This window comes from Stenella coeruleoalba (genome assembly GCF_951394435.1).
Source record: "Stenella coeruleoalba genome assembly, chromosome: 21".
NCBI classification, from domain to species: Eukaryota; Metazoa; Chordata; class Mammalia; order Artiodactyla; family Delphinidae; genus Stenella; species Stenella coeruleoalba.
The window spans coordinates 13,938,643-13,960,537 of record NC_137167.1 but is presented as its reverse complement, the minus strand read 5'-3'; the positions used below and the strand labels follow the sequence as shown (position 1 = coordinate 13,960,537).

The following is a 21,895-nucleotide window of genomic DNA, read 5'->3' as shown; positions in this document are numbered from 1 at the left end:
GAACATGATCAGAATCAATCTGACGTGTAGACTTAGACAAATATCCCCTCAAAGATCAAGTAAAACATTGTTGACTGCATGGCTTTGCTGAGATGGATCAAAGGGCCAAGTGGATGGCCCAGACAGAATTAATGTAATTTTCCCAGCGCCTTCTTGCCACGTCAAAGGAGGCAAGAATTCTGGGTAATTCTGCAGTCAACCAGGGTTGGTCTTATTTGAGCAAAGAGTGGCTGAGAGCGTGCTGGTACAAGCATACAGGCTGTTACAGGCAGTCTCGGGAGGAAAGCCTTATAACTATGAAGAAGGAAGGCACCATTTGCCTTGGAAATGCTTGCCTTATTATGGGTTTTTCTTTTTGATTAAGATTTTGGCCAGGAAATGTTGAAAAAGATTAAATAGCTCTGCAAACATAGACACTGTAAAGCCAAACATCGTGCTGATTTTAAAACATCACTTGTATTATCTAATCTTTGGAAAGAAATATTCATTAGAAAAATACAATTTATCCAAGATGTCTGCAGTATTTTAGAGCGAGTTCTATGAATAAATACTAACGTTCTTCTTGTGTTTGTGTGTGTGTGTGTGTGCCATAAAAGCAACTTTGCAGCCCTCAGAATGTGAATTGCAGAGATTTAGAGGGCCGGCATTCTACACCCCTGCACTTTGCGGCAGGCTATAACCGTGTGTCTGTCGTGGAGTACCTCCTACACCATGGTGCCGATGTCCATGCCAAAGACAAAGGGTATGCATTAGAATTTCACTGTTTGGGATTCATTTTCTTGATACTTAAAATTTCTTTTCTTTATATTTTTGAAGTTTTAGGTATTTTTTCCCTATTAAGAAAGTAATGCATGTTTTTTTTAAGTTTAAAGCATAAATTAAAACATTATGGAAATGTATAGTATAGAAAGTGAAGAGTCCCTCTCACTCCACCTCCTAGCGATTACAGCATCAAAATTTTGTTGTAACCGTCTGGAGTTTTGAAGGACCTGTCGCAGTGTGTGTGCTGTTGTAGTGGAGCTTATTTTTAATGTAAATGATGATGTCACTGCACACGGTCTGCTTTGCAATTTGCCTTTTTCAGCCAGTAGTATATGCTGAATGTCTTTCCATGTCAGTACTTAATAGTTCATTTCATCCTTTTAATGCCTATATATAGTATTTTACTGCATTATGTACATGTGTTTATATAGTTTGTAATTTATTGTTTATCCCTTTTTTTGCTATTAAAAATGTTTAATCTCCTCCTAAAAGAAGCCACCCATCCCAAAGTCATATTAATAGAAACATAATTTTATTTTTACTCATTCAGATATTCTCTATTTTTTATTAGTTTACTGAACTGTTTTAATTTATCTAGACAGAGTTTAAAGCAGCCGTGGAAGCTATTTAGAAAAGCAAGAAGGAAGTTTTAACTGAAATGAGCTTCCATATCCTGAGTTAATTTCATATCATCTCAAAATATAAATAAGCACCTTTCTGTGTAATTACATACCAGACTGCTGTAGAATTAAACCACACAACTTAGACCTCAGTTAACCATCTTGGGCTTATTTATCTTTTAAAAGGGATACATCAGACATGAATATTTAATAATATTATCACTAGCTCTTTCAAAGTATTATGGTGCATTAGAGAGGAACCAACATTTGTTTCTATTGCCATCAGCGCCCCCCACTTTATTCTTGGCCACGCCGCGTGGGATCTTAGTTCCCCGACCAGGGATTGAATCTGCACCCCCTGCATTGGAAGTGCAGAGTCTCAACCACCGGACCGCCAGGGAAGTCCCTCTATTGCCCCATTTTAGCAGTCAGTATTTTTGGTCTCAAAACATTAAAAACAAAAACAGAAAAACCTGATCTCTCTAAGTAAAAAGGTACTAACTTGATACCTTGTGTTTGCTGTGTACTAAGTGCAACTTAAACTTATCCTTTTGATGCACCCTTTTTTATGGGGACATCTTTGTCCTTTTAGAATGCCAGCTGCCTTCCAATCAGAACTTAGAGTCATCACAGGATAGTTTGCTCATCTGACTAGAGTTTATGGTTGATTTCATTGTTTTCTTTACAGAATACTGAAGTTTCTCTATCACTTGGATTTTGAGTTTTCATTGCTTGGCACCTAAATATTTAAATCTATGCACAGAAACCACTACCAGATTATTAACAATAAAAAAAAAAGCCAAAAACAAAAGGTTGAACTTGCCTAAGTAAATAAGTTAGATTGCATTGTGTATTTTATAAGTAAGCAAGCATACAGTTTTCACTAGGAAGACCCAAATGGAAGAAAATCTGAGAGATGATAAAACCAGGTTATTAATTAGTTATTCCTGAAATCACTTTGTAGTGTTGCTCTTTATATTGCCAGGATGAAACCTGAATTAAAAGTATTAAAATAGAACCTTTTTTTATGGGTATATCTATACGTATTTTAAGAATAAAGATTGCTGTGAAATTTATATCCATCACCAAGAAACTAAGTAAGTCCTTATATTGAAAGGGACATTTTTGAAATTTTTGAAATTGTTAATCCTTATTTGGAAATGGATGATGCTGTCTTCAAGATCAGAGGAGAATTTTTTTTTTAAGTGAGTGTTCAATATAATCAATGCCATAGAGAATTATTTTTATTATACATATCATTTTAATGCAAAGATTTGTTGTATGTCTTTAAAATAATTTTCTTTTGTTTAGTGGCTTGGTGCCTCTTCATAATGCTTGTTCATATGGACACTATGAAGTAGCTGAGCTCTTGGTAAGGCATGGGGCTTCTGTCAATGTGGCAGACTTATGGAAATTTACCCCTCTACATGAAGCAGCAGCTAAAGGAAAATATGAAATCTGCAAGCTCCTTTTAAAAGTATGTAATTTTTAAAATTATAAAGTAATTATATTTATTATTTGGTTAGGACATAAAATTACATCAGAGTAAATTATTCTATAATACAGTACAGTAAGTGCTGTAGAGACTGCTTCCATTCTCTATTTTAGGGGGATGTTTAAGTGTGATATCATGATACTCACGTAGCTTTGAGTAATGTCTGAAGTGCCTTTCTGAACTGACTTGATTATGTTGAGTCCATCACAGTTCAACAAGGTAGGTTTTGGAAAGAGTTGAATTAGTTTGCATTGCTTATCTGATACTTACAGTATTAATATCAGAAAACATTTGTACGAGAAGAACCAAGTTTTTCCATCAAGTTTGATTTTTTCTTCTTACTAGCTATTTTATTATTGTTAACAAGCTCATTTCTAATTATTAAGCATTATTTAAACATTAAAGGATATGAAGTTAAATTAAAAGATGTGAAATTAATTAAAAGATGTGAAAAATGACTGGACATGTATTTATGTCATTTTCTCTTTTTTTTTTTTTTTTTTAAACTAGAGAAAAACTTGTCCTGGTTAAATATAAAATTCTTCTCCTGCAACTTTCATGGGATCAAGTATGTTCTTATGAGTTTTGAGAATAACACTGTATTTGATACTCATTTTTATTATCACTGGTTAGTAAGAAATAACTTCTAGGACAATGTGAATTCATTGTCTAGGTTGGTTATTCCAGATTTCTCCATTGGGCCTATAGGAGTCTGTGTCAGGCCTGTAATAAAGATTCTTGACTTTTATTGACCTTATTTCATAGGTATAGATGATTAAACTTTTAAAATCAAATTAACTGTTAATACATTTCTACCTAATTTCATGATAGGTTCTAAGACTTACATTGGAAATATTTTTAAATTACCAAGCTTTCTTTTTATTGATTCCATTTGGAATTAAGTACTTTTTCCACCTGTGTGTCTTCCTCTTCTCACTTCATTAACACTGAATATCTCTATATAATTGAAATCTGGTCAACATTAATATCCAGGCCATGATTAAAAGGAAAAGTGGTTTCTGAAGACAGCTTGGAGTCTGAGAAAGTATATGATACGAAAAGTAAAAGACACTCGACACCTTTCCCACTCACCATCACTGTTGATCCTGAGGCTTGGGGCTTTGGTTGGGAAGTATTGATAGTTAGAAAGCTGATCCAGTATATTGCTAAGTAGGAATTTTGCAAGAAGGACCAAATATTGCCTCTGTTTTTCACAATGTGTATAGAATAGATAATCTTTCTTTGGATGAGTGAAGGTGAAGTTAAAAATAAAGAAACAAAACAAAGATACTGCAGAAAACACAAACCCCATTTGGTTCCTTTGTAGCACGGAGCAGACCCGACTAAAAAGAACAGGGACGGAAATACACCTTTAGATTTGGTAAAAGAAGGAGACACAGATATTCAGGACTTACTGAGAGGAGACGCTGCTTTGTTGGATGCTGCCAAGAAGGGCTGCCTGGCAAGAGTGCAGAAGCTCTGTACCCCAGAGAATATCAACTGCCGAGACACCCAAGGCAGGAACTCAACCCCTCTGCACTTGGCAGGTACGCATCACCAGCACTTCAAGGCTCACGAGCTTTCTTAGATGCCTAATACAGCTCGCCAGAAGACGAAAGAAATGCTGAGCATGAAGAGTGCTACTCAGAAAATGCTTGATTGATGTTATTTTAAATAACTTCTTATTATAAATTATATAAATTTCTTATTGTAAATGTCTTATACTTAATTATGTGATAGTAGTTTAAAGCAAAAAGTATTAATGTTTTCTGGTCCTTATCATTTATATACATATTTTCCTTTTTCTTTTAAGCTGACATTTGCCTTTTCTCATTCTAACAGCAGGCTACAATAACCTGGAAGTAGCTGAATATCTTCTAGAGCACGGAGCGGATGTTAATGCCCAAGACAAAGGTGGTTTAATTCCTCTTCACAATGCAGCATCCTATGGGGTGAGCATGCTAAAGTTAAAGTCTAGAAAACTTCACTGATATTTACTACTTTGCTAAATGCATACCATGCATGCAATAAGTAGATATCTAACCAACAGCGTAATTTAGCACAGTTTTAATCTTACTATTCAGAGTGTTTCTAGCCTTCTCAGGCATAACTATCTTTTGGCCAAGGACCATACTTTTTATAGCTTTTTGGTCTCTTCACATTATCTAGCACAATAATTGGTATGTAATGGCTGCTCAGTTAATATTTATTGATGTAGATAATAAATCTTAACTCTACCTTAAGTAGATTTTAGAAACTATGAAAGCCAGGAGGTTCCTCTGTAGGCATGGAAATTATGCTTGCTTATGTTTATCCTCAGCATCTTAGAAAGATTCAAGAAAATGGTTGAGCTATTGGTGTATATGGTTTCATAGAGTTCAGATGACTAGCTGAAACCCCACAGTGAAAGTCACAACTGATTCTTGCAAAGCCCTGTAACTGTAATCTGTAATCATCAGCTGAAAGAGGAAGAGGGTTGTATTCCAGTGCCTTGACATTTGTTGGACTGACTGCCTGGAAGTCACCAAGGCCCACTTTAGGTCTGATGAATCACACAGGAAGAAGATGAATGCTTTTGTGCTTGTCAGAATCCCTATTTGACTGTAAAGATGCACACGTGCCAGAATGTACATACTAGGGGCTCTCATAGATGGAATCATTATTGGTGAGGACAGTTTCTAGATTTGCAAAAGCCTGACAGACTATAAGTAAAAACTAATCACCATGATTTCCATATTCTCTTACTCTCTTCTCCCTTGCCCTTCATAATGAGAATATCTGCATCTTCTCATGCCCCCTCTCAAAGACCAGTATTTCAGGGAGATGACATGTCTGAGTGGGAATAATCAAGGAAAGCAAACAATCTAGTTTCAAGTTGGACAGAAAGGAAAGAAAATTTTACTTCCAAGTGTGATATATGCTAATTGAAAGTTATCAGATTTAATAAATATATTATTAGTACTGAAATCCTCTTGAAACTTCTGTATTTGAAGTTATCTTTCCAAAGATAATTAATCCTTTATTAAAATCATTAGAATTTTCTTTTAGCCTTCTTGCATATAAAATTCTCAATTTCACTGTACTACGTGTATTTCTGCTGAAGACCAGGCATGCTAAATATTTACTGCTAATATACTACATATACATGTGTGTATAATCCTTTTACCTTTGAGTTATAAGTATAGATATGTATCATTTGGAGAATAATGTCCAATATTTTTCTTAGCATGATCCTTCTCTCCATATCTCTAAGCCTCAGTTAAAAGTTTTATCAGTTAAGAGTTTATAAAGCTGATGGGATCAGTGTCTTTTAACTTCTGTATAAATCTACTAATGAGTGAGGATAGGTGTAGGCAGTAGAATTATACTTCTTGACTTGATCTAGTAAAACATATATTGTCAACTGTGTAGACTATGTTGATCTATGTACTGTGTTTCCAGTATATCCCATACTTTGTGGATGTGGAAAAGTTCAGTCCTGTCAGTCTTTTCCTTTCATAGCTTTCATAGTTGTCACTGAGGATGAAGAAAGTAAAACTGAATTTTTAAGGTTTACGTATTTTACCTTTTAATTCCCATTCTTCTGATGGGAAAGGTGTTGAGATTCTACTTATTACACATATGTGTCAATTTGTGACCAGTGTGAAAGAAAGAAAATTTATAGCGGTTCTCTTTTGTGGCTAAATATAATAAGGTAGAGTGCAGGACGGCCTTGTCTTTGTTCGTAGCTATCTTGCATTAGCTGAGGGAGTATAATGCAGTCCGCCTCCTGACCAGAGGCCCACTGTCCCGTTTTCATAAACTTATTTCAGCATTATCGACAACTCCTGCTCTCCTCTTCTAAGTCCAAGTGAGAAAGATCATGAGCATTTTTAGTTTCATTCTCTCTTTTTATGTTATCCTGCTTTTTATGACATCCCTACTGCTGAGCTCTTTGTAAATGAATGTAGCTTATGGAGGTAAAAATGAAGAGAAAGTTCTCCAGGCTGTGTAGAGGGCATTTGGTAGAGGTTTCAGTCAACCTGGTTCATCCCATCCTTCTACTAAAGAATGCTAATGAGCTAGACAGTATGTTTGTAGCAAGTACTTTTGCCTCAGTGTGTGGGTGGATTTTTTGACTCACTCTAAAAATCCTTCTTGTATTAAACTTGGAAACTTAAAAATCAAATATCTGTGAGCTAATGACTATGTACTCTTATTCACTAAAACCTTTACTTTGATGGTTTCTTGACTTTTTTTGGTTACCATGTTTTTACCATGTACAACATATACCCACCCTCCCACCCCCAGTAACATCTCATAGTGATTTTCAGTTGGCAGTAGGTAAGGTCATTCCCTCCATTGAGAATCTCTGCTCTATGAAATAATTTTATCTAATGCAGTTTGTATATTATATAACCTGTTGTCAGTAACCACATCAAATCTGTATTTATCTCAGTCTCAATTAGTAGACTTAAAATAAGGACCAAGGTTAACCATGATATAAAAAATATTTAAGCTACTTTATCTTACTTTAGCTAAGGGGTAGATATAATTATATTTTCATTATCTCTAGACATATAAATCCATATGTTTTTCCAAAGCCCCTTTTTATTCATACAGCACATAAGCCTTGGCTGGATATTTTAATGAAATTATAGGGCTCTGTTAGGGTGGCAGAACACTGGTTACATAGTATTAATATCAATGATGCTTGGACTGGCCTGGCTGCGTGGTGTATATGATGTACTGCCCTGAAGTGATAGTTTGGTGAAGGAGATTTTGGTGGCACTTTGTATGGAATAGAGGCTTCTATATTTAAAATAAGGCTATTGGTAGAGTAGTTTTAGGTATAGGGTTACCCAGTGATCTCTGCTTAAATAGCTTTTCCCTGATATCATACTCTCTGCCATTTTCAACTTGTCAGGAAATGGCGCTCGTGTTTTAGTCTAGCAAGACCATGCAGGCAGATGTGGCGAAATGGAGACCCTGAATTTGGAGTCTGAACCTCTGGGATCTAGTCTTTAATCTTTTCCTCCATAACCCACAAGTCTTCAGCAAGTGCCTTAATCTTTCTAATCTTCACTGTCCTCACTAGTAAAACTTAGATGCTGAGACCATCTTTACAGGGTTATTGTGATAATTAGATAAGACCATGCATGTGGAAAGTGCATTCTGTCCAAATCCAAGGGAATACAGTTATTATGAGATAACTCGGTCCACACAGCCCTCATACTGGGCCGGTCAGAATAAGGTCTGTGTGTCACTTTTATATCTCACAGCCTTAGGAATTAGCTGTATGTTTGACCAGCTCAATATCAGTATTAAATAGATTAATTGACTTCAGTAGTGGATAATGACTGGTAGCTGCAGATAAAATAATTGTGTGAGATATCTGAAATTACATAAAGTTACTTAAGCCGTTATTTATTGGTCATCATTCTTTGATACATATTTTACCTTTTTTCCTCTGGAGAGCTCAGTCAGCTCTCTGTGTGTCTTTGGGCCTTTTTATGTAGAAAGAACTTACCACTTCAGTTTTTCCAAAAGGAGAAACAAAGACATAGTTTAAGAAGTTTAAATAAAAGTTACAGATTTCATGAGAGTATATATTAATGGTAATGTGCATTATCCTGTTTGGTGTTTTTGTATTATAACGCCTTATATTATTTTTAATATACATTTACACAAGACAACTAATTTTTTTGCTCTTCAGTAGATATAAAGCATTGATATATATTTACCACACAGCATGTAGTTTTCTATTATCTCATAAGAGTAAATCAATTTGCTGAGTTTTCTCTCTCAAATTTTTCATTTTTTAATGCTTTCTCTAAAATGTATAATGTTAGGGGGATTTCATGACATTATCGTACAATTAAATTGCTCTAACTGGAACCCAAACACGTTTCTCTTCTCCCTACTTCCCAACTTTCTAAAATTAAATTAGGGCCCTTGCAGTGTTTTTATGTTGCATTTGTCATTTAAAGCATTTTGTGTTGCAGCTGAATTTTGAAACCATATTAAGTTGACTCCTGGAAACGTTCCAGCAGAGTTCAATTCCTTTTCTAGACCTTCTAGTTCAATGCTTTGCTCTTATGTATTGTATAGGACTGAGCTGTAGCTTATTTATTGCATTTGTCACCCTTAAATTTCAGTTACCTTTTTTGCCCCAGTGGTGTGGCTGTTTAAAAGATTTAAGAATTGTGTTTTTAGTCTACTTGGGTAGCAGCATATTTCCTGTTTATTGCTGTTTCAGATGTTTGTCAGCAAATTTAATAAGCACGTAATTGGTTTCTCTAAGCATAAACTATAAATTTAATATAAAGAAAGTTTAATAATACATACCATATATATGATTCATTTTATACACACACACACACATAATTTTCCTTGGACTATCTAATTTTGGAAGCCTATACAAATTAGTCTACCAAATTATATTATACTGCCAACACAAATGGAGTAGAATAAAACTAATCATCAGGAACCTAGTTTAAACACCCCATAACCTTACTGGGGAGAAGCTTGAAATTACTCCGTGCTTTTGGGTTAATTGAACAAAAATAGCTATTCTTTTCAACGTATATCCTTTGAATAAGGGAGATAAATCACTGGGGTCTGTTTTAAGTGATTTTGATAGTGCTACAAATGTTACCTATTTTTGTCATTTGTGTTAGAATCAATTTTATAATCATGGTATACCTCATTCATAATCCCCAAAAGATCACAAAACATGGCCTGTTCTCAGAAGCCCTAGTCTGGTTATGCTCTTTTTTGTTGTTGTTGTTGTTGTCTTTATATTGTCAGAGCAAATATGGAAGCTTTCTTAGAAGTTGTCTGATTTGTATTTTCCTCTGTTTTCTGAAATCACTTTTCCTAAAATTAACAAGTATTTGTATTATATTAAAAAAAACACCAAAAAATACTTTAATACTACCTCAGAAGAAGTACCTATTCTTTTTGAAGTGAGTGTCTTCAAGAGAGCAAGGAAAATATTAAGGAATTTTAAAGGAAAATTTGAAGAAACATGCCCTAAATTCTATCCTGGGATACTTCTGTCCTTACTTTCCCCATCTCTTCCCATTCTCATGAAATTCAGCTTCAGATAGGTATTCAGCAAATGTTTGGTTGGTGGGTGAGTCGGTAAGAGAGAGTAAGTGAATAAGTAAATGACCCCCTTATCTGTGCTCTGACCTTTTGTGTGAAACCATTTACAGGACATCATTACTTAGATATTGTACCTCAGAAACCACATACCCCAAGTGGACCTTCCTTATAGTTTCATTCCTAATTAAACTTCTGCTACTCAATTTCTGTTAATGCTTCCATCTACCCTTTTTTTTTTTTCTTAATCTTCTAGACCAAATTAAAAAAGAAAAAAGGCAGTCACCTTTGACTTTTTTTTTCATCTTTCTTCCTCTGTGGTTAATTTGTCTTTCTAAAACCTGATTTTTTTGCCTTCAAAATTTCTCAAATTTAGCTCTTCTTTTCCATTCTTCTCTAACCATCACAGTTGAGGATCTTATCACCTCATGCCCAGGTTACTAGTTAATGCGTCTGCAGCTGACATTTCTTCCACCCCCTAAGTCATTTTGGCTCGACAGACTAATTTTTGTAAAATGTTTTGTTGTGTTACTTTCCCAACGGCTGAAGAAAGAACATTGAGAATCTTTGAGATGAGTGTTTTCAATAAATAGATCAGGTTGCAATAGGTTAGAAAGAGAAATGGGAAGATAAAGAGAAGCAATGGTTATAGGTTGCTGGTTTGAAAAGTTTGACAGACAGGTTAGCCCATTATTAGGAAACTTGGAGTCAGGTAATATATGTTTATTTTTAAGATAGATCTGAATATAAGGCTGAATAAAAAAAGTTTTTAAGGCTCCCATGAAGAATTACAGGGTAACAGAATAATTGTGGAATTGATATTTTAGAGGAAGCAAGAAAAGATGAAGTCCAAAATACAGGTGGAAGGGTGCAATGAATATTCTTTTTTTATAGAAGAAACTTCTGTTAAGGATGAGAATAGAGATATAGAGGGAATGAAATGTTAAATAAAAACAAGTGTACCTGAAGGAGCTTTACCAAATAATCTCATTCTTACCTCTTGGCATCCTTTTGTTTTTCTTCAGCATGTGGACATTGCAGCGTTACTGATAAAATACAACACATGTGTAAATGCAACAGACAAGTGGGCATTTACTCCTCTTCACGAAGCAGCCCAAAAAGGCAGGACACAGCTCTGTGCCCTACTCCTGGCACATGGTGCAGATCCAACTATGAAGAACCAAGAAGGCCAGACACCTTTAGATCTGGCAACGGTAAGTCCTCATTTCAAAATATTTAGACTTGCTTGTTATACTTTCAGAAATGACAGTAAATTCCAGGGCTTAACAGGTTTACCTCTAGTGGTGCATATATCTCTTGGAAGAAGAACAAATTTCCTTCCTTATGAATTTTTTTAAGTTCTCATTTTTAGATAATTTAAAACTATTAAGGCAAACTAAGCAGTAAGTTAATTTTTTTTTTGCCATACTTAACTTGGAGGGAAAACATGAATCATAGAAAAACTTGTATATAGATTGTATTCGCAAAATATCTGAGCACCTTCTACTTTGGCTTATTATTCTAGAGCATCTGATGTTCATGGTAATTTACCTGAGGGGGGTGAGGTAGTCAAAGAAAAAATTATCTTCTAAGCAGTATATCGTTCTTCTGAAGATGGAAAAGTAAACTGACATACTGTAGAAATAGTTCCAAAATCAAGAATTAAATTTTTGTGGTTAAATGATATTTAACTACAGAATTAAACACAGTAAAGAAACATCTTTCCTGAATTTTCTGGAAATCAGGGAGTTACTGTATGGTCACATAATTTAGAATTTTTTAACCAAAAAACTTTTCTAAGCCACATTCTGTTTTATATATCTGTTGCTGAGTAACAGTTTTCAAAACACTTAGTAGCTTAACCAAAACCAAGTGAGTGGCTAGTACAGTGCCACTCACAGTTATAATTCCTCACAGTCCTCTGGGTTGACTGGGCTCAGCTAGGCAGTTCTGCTGTTCTGCCAGCTCCCTTTAGCTGGGAGCTCAGCTGAGGCTGCAGCATCTCGGATGGCCTTAAATCCTACAGTACCTCTCTCTGCGTAGTATTTCACACTCAGTGGTCTAGTTCGAATTTCTTTACAGCATGGGAGGATGACTTCTAAGAGGAAAAAAGTAGAAACTGCCAATCCTTTTAAAGCCTGGCTCAAAAGCCTCAGAACATCACTTCCTCTACATTCTATTGGTCACAGAAACTCATAGGCAACCCAGATTCCAGGGAAGGGAGGTGCCACCTCTGATGGAAGGAGGGGCACAGATGTACATGGAAGTAAGAATTGATAGCTGGCTCTCTTTGGGGACAATCTCCCACATACTCTAACAACAGTTGTGCCTAGCAGACTGTAGAGTTCGTGAATAAGCTAGCCAAAATAAGTGCTGTCCCTTTAAAGTTTCACCAGATTTTAATTGTACATTAAATTATTAAGTATGCACTAAATAACTGAAGAAAAATTATTGTAGTTGTTAAGCATAAACAACACATACTATGTATGGAAACTCCTTCTAAAGAAGAGATGATTGAGAATCAGCATTCTAAAATGTGCTCCTTTTTAGATGAAAGATGAAATATTTTATTTTTTTAACTCTATTCAAATCTTTGTTAATTTACATGTCCTTTGAATACATGTGTACTAAGTATGAACAATTGTGTGCACACTTTTCATTTAGTGTTAAAAAGTATTTCTAGGAGTCAACATAGTTCACATTCTTGGATTTTTTTCACAGTTAACTTTTGTCTGTGTGTGCGGTGAGAATACTTAAGATCTACTCTCAGCAAATTTCAAGAATATAGTACAGTACTTATATAAGTACTTACAGTACTTATTAACTATAGTCACCAAGCTGCACATTAGATCTTCAAAAGATGAAATTTTTTTTTTAATTGTATAGTTTCTCCATTCTACCTATTGAAACTACTGGGACTCTTTGGAGCTGTGGATCAGAGAAGGAAGGAGGAAGGAATGATCAAAACCCAATAGGGAATAATGGAGCATTCATTAAAGAAAAAATTCACTAAGCATTTTGTCCTTAATGAGAAACTTATTGTTTTAAAACGTAATTTTTTTGTGTTATTTTATTTTATTTATTTATTTTTTTAGGCTGACGATATCAGAGCTTTGCTGATAGATGCCATGCCCCCAGAGGCCTTACCTACCTGTTTTAAACCTCAGGCTACTGTAGTGAGTGCCTCTCTGATCTCACCAGCATCCACCCCCTCCTGCCTGTCTGCTGCTAGCAGCATAGACAACCTCGCCGGCCCCTTAGCAGAACTGGCAGTAGGAGGAGCGTCTAACGCTGGGGATGGCGCAGCAGGCACAGAAAGGAAGGAAGGAGAAGGCAAGTACACCTGTGAACGCGTATTGGTTTTGCGGTTTTAAGTGAACAGATTCACTTTTCTATTGGTAATTATTGAACACCTCACTTAAAGACATCCTGTCTGTAAGTTTTCATGTACACAACAGCTTATAAGAAATATGTCTTCGTAGAATAAATTCTTTGGCATCTACTTTGTTCTTACTTATGTATATCCCAGTATATCCTTTTCCAACCATAGTATCTTATTGAACTGAGTGAGTCTTATTACTGAAATTATATCAGAAAAATACTGAGAGATTATGTAAGAAATGAAAACTGAAACAATAGCTGATAAATGAAAGCTGAAACAATAGCTGATAAATTTGGATTTTTTAATTCCACTGTTAAATATTTCACTAAAAGCATTATATTATGCTTTATAATATTAATATAAGTACTACTGATAAGATAAACTCTGCTTTTATTTCCCCATCAAATTCAGAGATAACGTGAAGTAAAACCATCTGCACAGCCAAGGGTGTCAAAGAGCCGCGGCTTTAAATAAATACTGGAACTTCCTTTAGATTGATAAACTTCTTTCTGAAAAACTTTAATGTATGTCTGTTTTAGTTGCTGGTCTTGACATGAATATTAGCCAATTCCTGAAAAGCCTTGGTCTTGAACACCTTCGGGACATCTTTGAAACAGAACAGGTAAGCTCTCATATATAGTTGAGTCTTTTTAATTTAATATTAAGAGTTATTAATTGCCACTTGTTCTTTCTTTTTCTGCTTCGCTGCTCTTTTAAAACTCAAAACAAATTTCTGAAAAAGCTAGAGGAATCTAGTATTTTATGCTTCTTTCCAAAATTGTCTAACAGATGATTAGAGTCTGTTATTTTGTTGTATCTTTATAAGCAGTCTGGCTCAATATGTTTTATTACATATCAAAACAGGCCATGAAACCCCTGCAAAAGAATGTTTTCAAAATCTTTCCTCATTATTTTGTTTCCAAAAAGTGTTAGCCATTATTCATCTCATTTTATTACTAATGTGACTAGACTCCACTTAAAACTAGTGAGAAATTTTTATGTTAACTATTTAGCAAAATCTTCATGAAGCAGTTATCCATTACTGGATAGCAAAATAATTCTTGGGCAAGTGTACATTTTAAAAATTGCTTCTTTATGAAGTTTCCATTGCCTAGTTGGAGCCTAAAATAATGCTGAACCAAAACTTGGCCATATGCTTATACACTTAGCCTATTTTCAGATATATCTGAAATGGCTGTGAAGGTCTTAGTATGAAGTCATCATTAGGGTGTTTATGAATTAAGATCCTTCTGTTTGTCATTGTGTTTTTATACAGGATAATGAGTTTTTAACTTATCACTGTATGATTTTATTACCATTAACTATCAAATAATAGATTCCTGAGTTTGACTTGACTGTTACTAATACACACAGCATCTTAGAGTGGGAAAGGTCTCTAGAGGTCACTAAGTCATTCTCCCAGATGTAGGAATTACCCTTTTTATACCCATGTGGACAATAACTTGTTACAATTTGGGCAGGTATGATAAAATGCTTGTAATTTAAAGTACACCCAAATCTGCCCCACGTATAATCTATTAATCTTATGTTTACATTTTACCCTGTTTTGCACAGAAATCTAACCTCTGGTCTACATATTAGACTAGCATTAGTTTCATAGGGCTGCCATAACAATTTCCCACAAATCTGTGGCTTAAACAACAGAAATTTATTCCCTCACAGTTCTGGAGGCCTGAAGTTCAAAATCAAGGTGTCGGCAGGGCTGCACTCCCTACAGAGGCTCTAGGGGAGAATCTGCCCCATGCCTCTGCCAGCTTCTAGGCCCTTTGGCTTCTGGCCACATCCTTCCAATCTCTGCTTCTATCTTCACCATGCCTTCTCTGTGTCTGTCTTCTCTTCTGTGTGTCTTTTGTAAGGACACTTGCATTGAGTTTAAGGCCTCCCCATATAGTCCTAGATGATCTCCTTATCTCAAGATCCTTAACTGAATTTACATTTGCAAAGATGTAAAAAAAGTTTTTCAAAAAAGATTCTTTGCAAGTTCTGGGGATTAGAACATGGACATATCTTTTTGAGGGCCACCATTCAGCTCACTACAACATAATATAACCCTTCTTATATTTCTAAGACCTAGTCAACTTATCGTGGATTTACCCTTCCAACCAACCACCCACCCACCCTTACAGAGTTTCTCCTAATTTAGCATAAATTCACCTTCTTTTTCAGTTATTCTTTATATGGATATAGTGTCCAAATTCTTCACTGGCCTCTTTGCCCCATCTGATTTCTTTGTTAGGCATATAGTCAGTTTAGAGTTAATTAAAAGCTCCAGGTCTTTTTCATATCAAGTATGATGTTAAGATTTTCTAATGTCTTTTTTTTTTTAGCTGAATTTCTTCATATTATATATTGTAGTTGATCTTTAATGCTCTTGATGATCAAAACAGTTGGGTAGAAATAGCACTGGACTAAAAGAAGACCTTGATTCTGATTAAGGCATTTAACCTATCACTTGCCTTACCTGTAAAATATAATAATACTTTCAAAAGTCCAGATAGTTAAAATTCCCAGTCAGATGCTTCTGTGCCAGTTTTTAAAATATACTTTAATGAAACATCAGTTGTATCTTCTGTCTGGTGGGGAGGACTTCATAAACTGCTATAATAATTTCCTTTTCCTTTAAGCTGCACCTGCCATTGATTCACCCTCTGGTTTGGAGATTTCTTATGAGAATAGCCTAAACAGTAAGACTCTTTTTCCTTTATCCTTCCCTTGAAGGTATTAAAGCTGTTTTAGAAGCAGTATCCTCTGCTAAAGCCATATTCCAGCCATCTCCCTTCTTCCCAAATCATATCCACAATAACTGTGAAATTTCACATATCTTTGCTTAATAAAAACAGACGCTAATTCAAATAATTCCAGTTAACCGTTTTTCAAGAGTTCAGTTTCTACTCTTTTAGTCAATTCGCATCATAATTTTATGTTTTCTTTTTTCTGTTTTACTTTATATATTCTCTTTTATAGTAACTGATTTCCTGTGGCCTGGTTATCTCACTTTATTGATTTTAATAGTTTAATAGTTTAGTCTTAACAGTTGGTCCTTTTGACAGCTTATCCTGGTTTCATCAGTTTCATTGTTATCTTTTTCACTTCAGTTTTGTTCTGAGTAAATGGTTCCATTGATTTTCCTTTTGCCAGAATAATTTCTGTATCTTTTTTTTTTATCAATATGTTGACTCTTCCATTTAATGTCTATTACCTAGCATAGCTCTTTCCTCCAGACAAATGATATCACCATTCATTGTGTTGAACTCTGTGTGATGTCTTTTGGCCCAGTCTTCAAGCAGTTAAAAGTTTTATTTTGACTACAATTGTTACTTGACTAGCCTTTAGTTATAGAGTAATACCTTCTGTAACCCTTTCCATAACTTACCCAGAGGATTTTCTGCCATTAACATTCTATGTCAGTCCGGTAATATATGATGAGGGCCAGGTATTTGTGAGGTGAGGGAAAGTGTTAGGGTGTATGTATTGTAGCCATTTAGTTCATGTCTACTGAGCTGAAGGCAGAGTCGTCCTCTTTTCCTGAGATGCTTTGACACATAATATCTTATTGCCTCTGTTCCCACTGATAGATTCTTCTCTCTCAGTGGAGTGGGGAGCATAGTTCTTTTATTTCTGGTTCCAGGGAAACTTCCTTCAGAGCATCATAGCCTCACCTCTTACCTTCACAGTTATTCTCTCTGAAGTCTCTTAACTAACTTGACTTGTTTGTCATATATACTTTGCTAGTTCTATATTAAATAATATATACCTATGTCCTTTATAGTTAGTTAAGTATAGTACCAGTGTCACTTTGGCCCTTCCTCTATAACATAGCTTCCTGACTAGAATACTTTTTCTGTGGGAAAGACTGATTTGATTTACATTGCAATTCCTGGAACATAAATGCCGTGACTTGGAAGATTCCTTGTGAACATATTTATGGTTCACATATATATTTTCATGAAAAGTGACCATATAAATTTTTACTTCAAAATCTAAAGACAAAGGAATGGACTCAAGAAATTCATTATGAACATGATTGTAAAGTTAGTTCTAATTACTGTTACTCTAGCCTGCAATCTTTTAAGCCCAAGTAAAAGAAAGGCCTTTTTCATTAAAACTCCAATTCTTCTCACTCCACCCCAGAGAAAATGAATAAATCTTAGAAACAAGAGGCAGCCCTTCTTAAAGTAACACCCTTGAAGTGACATTTGCTTTATGTGCAAGATGACCTAGCTGATACATGGATAATATTTATTTTAAAGATTATAATTTGATTTTAACGTGTGCTAACTATAAATAACTGGCCCAACAAACTTGTAATTTCCTGGATGTAACTAAGTTAAGGTTTTGTGTTTTTTTAAAGTGAGTTAATTTAAAGATAATTTCCAGAAAAATATTTCTAGCAGTATAAAAGCCTTGAATCTTGGAGAAACATACCTAAAATCCAACTAGCCTGTTTTACTTCCAATTATTTCCATTTCTTTTATTAACACAATAATCTCATATTCACTCAGCTTCAGAATTTTGGAATAATCTTTACCCTCATTCTTTTTTTTTTCTCTAACCATTTCTATTTACCAGGCCCTGTCATCTGTCCCTTTGAAATTGCTCTCCGATTCATCCCTTCCAATCCGCTCCACCCTGTCGTCATCTTGTTCACAGTCACTTTCCCTTCCAGATTTGCCCTTCATACTGCCATCCTCCTGAAAGACACCTTTGTGTTGCTCTGCTGAAAAGGTGTTCTTGGACATTTTGGACACTGTCTTAACTTGGTGTGTAAAGCCCATTAGATCTGCTTTTAGCCTGCTGCTCTGTCCATCCCTTCTTTTATTCCTGTATATACATTATACGCTAATCATTATGAACTTTATTGCTAGAGTCTCTCAAATGTTCTGTAGTCTCTCACTTGATTTTCCTTTTGCACATGGTCTTCCATTTGTCTTAAACACCCTTCCCTTCTTCCTCTGCCTAAGTCCTCTTCCTTAGCTGAATTATTACTTTCTTCTAAGAACCTTTCCTGATCCCCTTCCTAGTCCTTTCTTTGTTCCCTCCCCTACTTGTAGCCTCAAGCCAGTAAGTAATCTTCCTAAGAGTTCCCAAAGGGGTTCCTCCAAAACATTTACCAACCTTTACCAAATATTTGTGTTTACCTTTTATCTCCTTGGTAGCGGAAATAGCGTGATCTGTAGTGGTAGGATTCTGTTTGTTCCCTGGCTCCACTCTTTTACTACCAATTTGGACCAGTTATTTACCTTTCTGAGCTGAAGTGGGTTGTTTTAGAATTAAATGAAATGTTTAATTAGTTACTTTTTTGGAAATATCTAGCATACAGAAGGTACTCATTAAATATATTATGTATGAATGAATGATTAGTGAACATAAATCTAAATTCTTTAGCTTGTCATTTAAGGTTTTCCAGTTGCCAATTCCAATAAATATGAGGACAAATAGGGTAGCACGTAACTCAAAGCAACTAAATTTAATGTTTAGTTATGTTAGCTTTTTAGTCATCCTTTTTAAGAAAAATAAGCAAGAGGAAAGACAAGTATGGCAATACGTTTCAGCTCTTCTGTGTAGTATTTTCATGGCTTCACTGTGCCTTAATTTTCTCATAAGGACGGTAATAGTATTTCATGAGTCATTGTGAGTATTAAATGAGGTATTCATTTCATTCACAATTGGAGCTATATATAATGAACAAATGTATCAAATGTTCTCCATCTCTTCTCTAGAAGCTAATACTATGTTTTGCTGGCCTGGTTTCTGCTTCTTTCAGACATACACTATATGTATCAATTCAGAAAAGCTAAGGACTCTTTAAATTGAAGCTACCACATAGATATGAGATCCTGTTTTTATGTCAACCTTATGTGAAGTTTAGAAGGAAAAAAGAATGGAATATCAGTAAAGTAGTAAACCTTGTGCATGGTTTCCAAATTAAAATCACATCTAGCTAAAAATGTAAAGACTCCTATTATGTTGTGATCTATTCCATCTCAAAGATGCATATTTCAAAACTGTTGCTTTTTAAAAGCTCTGCTGAAAACTTCCTTTGGGTGATTGGAAGTGAACTGCCCATTTTGTGCAATGGAGCGATTATTTCTTAAATGGCCACTTAGGAGCAATAAAGTAAATTATTTCCAAGAATGAATGATGTATGCTTTTTGTACTGAGGAGATCGGACTCATTATATAGTATTCCATTTTGACGATAAAAACCATCAGAGCTCCAGGCCTAATATGTTAGTTTTTTAAAATGCTATGTGCAAGGATAAAGGTAGAGAGAGCTATGGATAGATAAAAATATCTTGTTTGAGTGGGAAAAAGAGTGTCTCTCAAAGGATTTCTCCTTTTCCAGAGGAAAGAGAAAATCAATGGCTAATCTTGTGGAGTAGTATTTGGGCTGTCAGAGGGGCCAGCTTCTTCTGAGCTGAAAATTGCAGTTCATCCCTCAAGAAATGTGGCCGCCCAGGACTTCACCCTGTGCCTTCAGAGCACTGCCACTGGGTGACGCTAGAGTCACAGTTCCTTTTAGTCAGCAAAGGAATCTGGTAATTTTGAGTCGTGGCAGCTAACCATCTCCATCTACAGGGACGAATAACCAAAAATTTAAAACCATTGTTCTGTACAAAAATAGAATGTATGTTAGGCTTCAGGGATTGTTAGATCTGAGAATTTAGAAGAGACCTTAAAAACCATCTATCTACTCTCTTTTTTCTTCTCCAAATTGGAATTCTTTATATAGTTTCTATATAAAGTGGTCTGTAATCTAACTAAATGCTTGTGATATAAATCTTACTACTTTCTAAAGCAGCCTTTTCCATGCTCGGATACTTCTTAGCACTAGGAAGTTCCTTCTTATTTTTATATAAATGCTACTTCCCTAAAGCTTCTCCTGTTTCATTATGCTGAACACCTCTCCCGTTCCCTACCATTCACCTCTGCTACCTTCTGGATGTTGGGATCTGGTATTTCCCCATTTTCAGGCTACTGGTTGTTCCCTCTTATATCTTGAGGCAAGCAAAATGTGGCAGAATTAAATAATCAAAAGGAAAAATAGCAATGACCATTTTCTACTTCTATAGCATTATTTCTCCCATTTTAATTCTCCATTAACTGAAAGCAAATTAGGGAGTATTTCAAGTGAGCAAAAAGCTGATAAGTTTATGGGGGCAACTTTAAGAAGATTATCAGTTCATGCTTATAAAGGAAACAGAAGAATTTTCTTAATTTGACTGGATGCTATAGCATTGAAGGCAAATGGAAAAGTTTTCATCATCTGAGGAGCTGTTAAAGATGTAGCAATTAATTTTGACTCGTTTTTCAGATTACACTAGATGTGTTGGCCGATATGGGCCATGAAGAGTTGAAAGAAATAGGCATCAACGCATACGGACACCGCCATAAATTAATCAAGGGAGTAGAAAGACTCTTAGGTGGACAGCAAGGTAAGCTATTAAAAAATAAATAGATCTCAGAAATTAGTTGTACAAGGTAAGTGTCCAGGCTGGCATTTGCTCGGGTGGCCTGACCCCAGAACTCGTGCACTCAGCTGGGGTGGCACCTCCTGCCTCCCCGTCTCCATCCTTGACCTCGCTCTCCTTCTAGTTGCTTTAGCTAGAAATCAGAGTCACTCTTCCCTCTTCCCCAACACTTTGTATCCTAAATATCTCTGGAATCTGTGCTTCTGTCCTTTCCCACTGCTGTCACCTAATCCCTATCACTGTCATCTCTCTCCTGGACTCTCACAACCACCTTCCAGCTTATCTCTGACAGTCACCTTTGCCACCCCTCTGGTACCTTCCCTACACTGTAACCAGAAGACACTTTTCAAAATGACTATATGATCATGTCATTCCAGAGCTTAAAACCCTTCAATAGAACACTGTTGCTTTTAGGATAAAATCAGATGTTCATAGCATGGCTTTTCATAATCTGACCTTTCTCTCTTACCTTATCTTGTGTCTTTTCCCCTCCCTCACAACTGTCAGCTCGGTCTTTTTCCATTGTACTTTGCTGTTACACGCCTATCTTTCTCCTTTGTGTGCCTCCCTGTTCTCTGTTTGTTAGAAATGCTTTCACTATAGGAAAGCAAAGGGAGAGAAAGAAAACAACTTGAATTAGTCATTTAGTCTGCAGAGGTAATAAAATTGCAAGAGTGACATGAAACTAAACGTTAACAGATGTTGAGCTTGAGTCTTGCTTATTTGTACTAAATCAACACGGGTAATGAAATTAACAAGAACAATGTATTTTAAACTTATTATAAGTGACCATTTCAAGTCATCTCACAGATAATAATTCTTTTAGAGGATAATTCTTATATTTTAGACCACACTACATTGTAATCACACTGTGTTTTCTTTTGTATCAGCATCATGTATGTTCATGATTGAGTTCAGTTCAACAAATAATTGTTGAGCCTGCTGTGTGTATGTACAAGGACCTCTGTAAGAACAGATCAAATTGATCACCAAACACATCTCCATTTCTTCTCTTGTCTTTGGATGTACTTGCTTAATACAACCTTATATATTAGGTT

The 21,895-nt window shown here is 35.4% G+C and overlaps 1 protein-coding gene across 2 annotated transcripts in view; it reads left to right on the top strand.

Moving 5' to 3' along the window:
• TNKS (tankyrase) overlaps positions 1–21,895 on the top strand; it is a 177,445-nt gene that overhangs the window by 138,086 nt on the left and 17,464 nt on the right. For both annotated transcript variants that reach the window (XM_079908906.1, XM_079908907.1), the window contains 8 exons: positions 597–742; positions 2,694–2,859; positions 4,205–4,424; positions 4,720–4,829; positions 10,989–11,177; positions 13,059–13,296; positions 13,885–13,967; positions 20,681–20,801. In XM_079908906.1, coding sequence (XP_079765032.1) covers positions 597–742; positions 2,694–2,859; positions 4,205–4,424; positions 4,720–4,829; positions 10,989–11,177; positions 13,059–13,296; positions 13,885–13,967; positions 20,681–20,801 — 1,273 coding nt within the window. The remainder of the gene's footprint in view (positions 1–596; positions 743–2,693; positions 2,860–4,204; positions 4,425–4,719; positions 4,830–10,988; positions 11,178–13,058; positions 13,297–13,884; positions 13,968–20,680; positions 20,802–21,895) is intronic.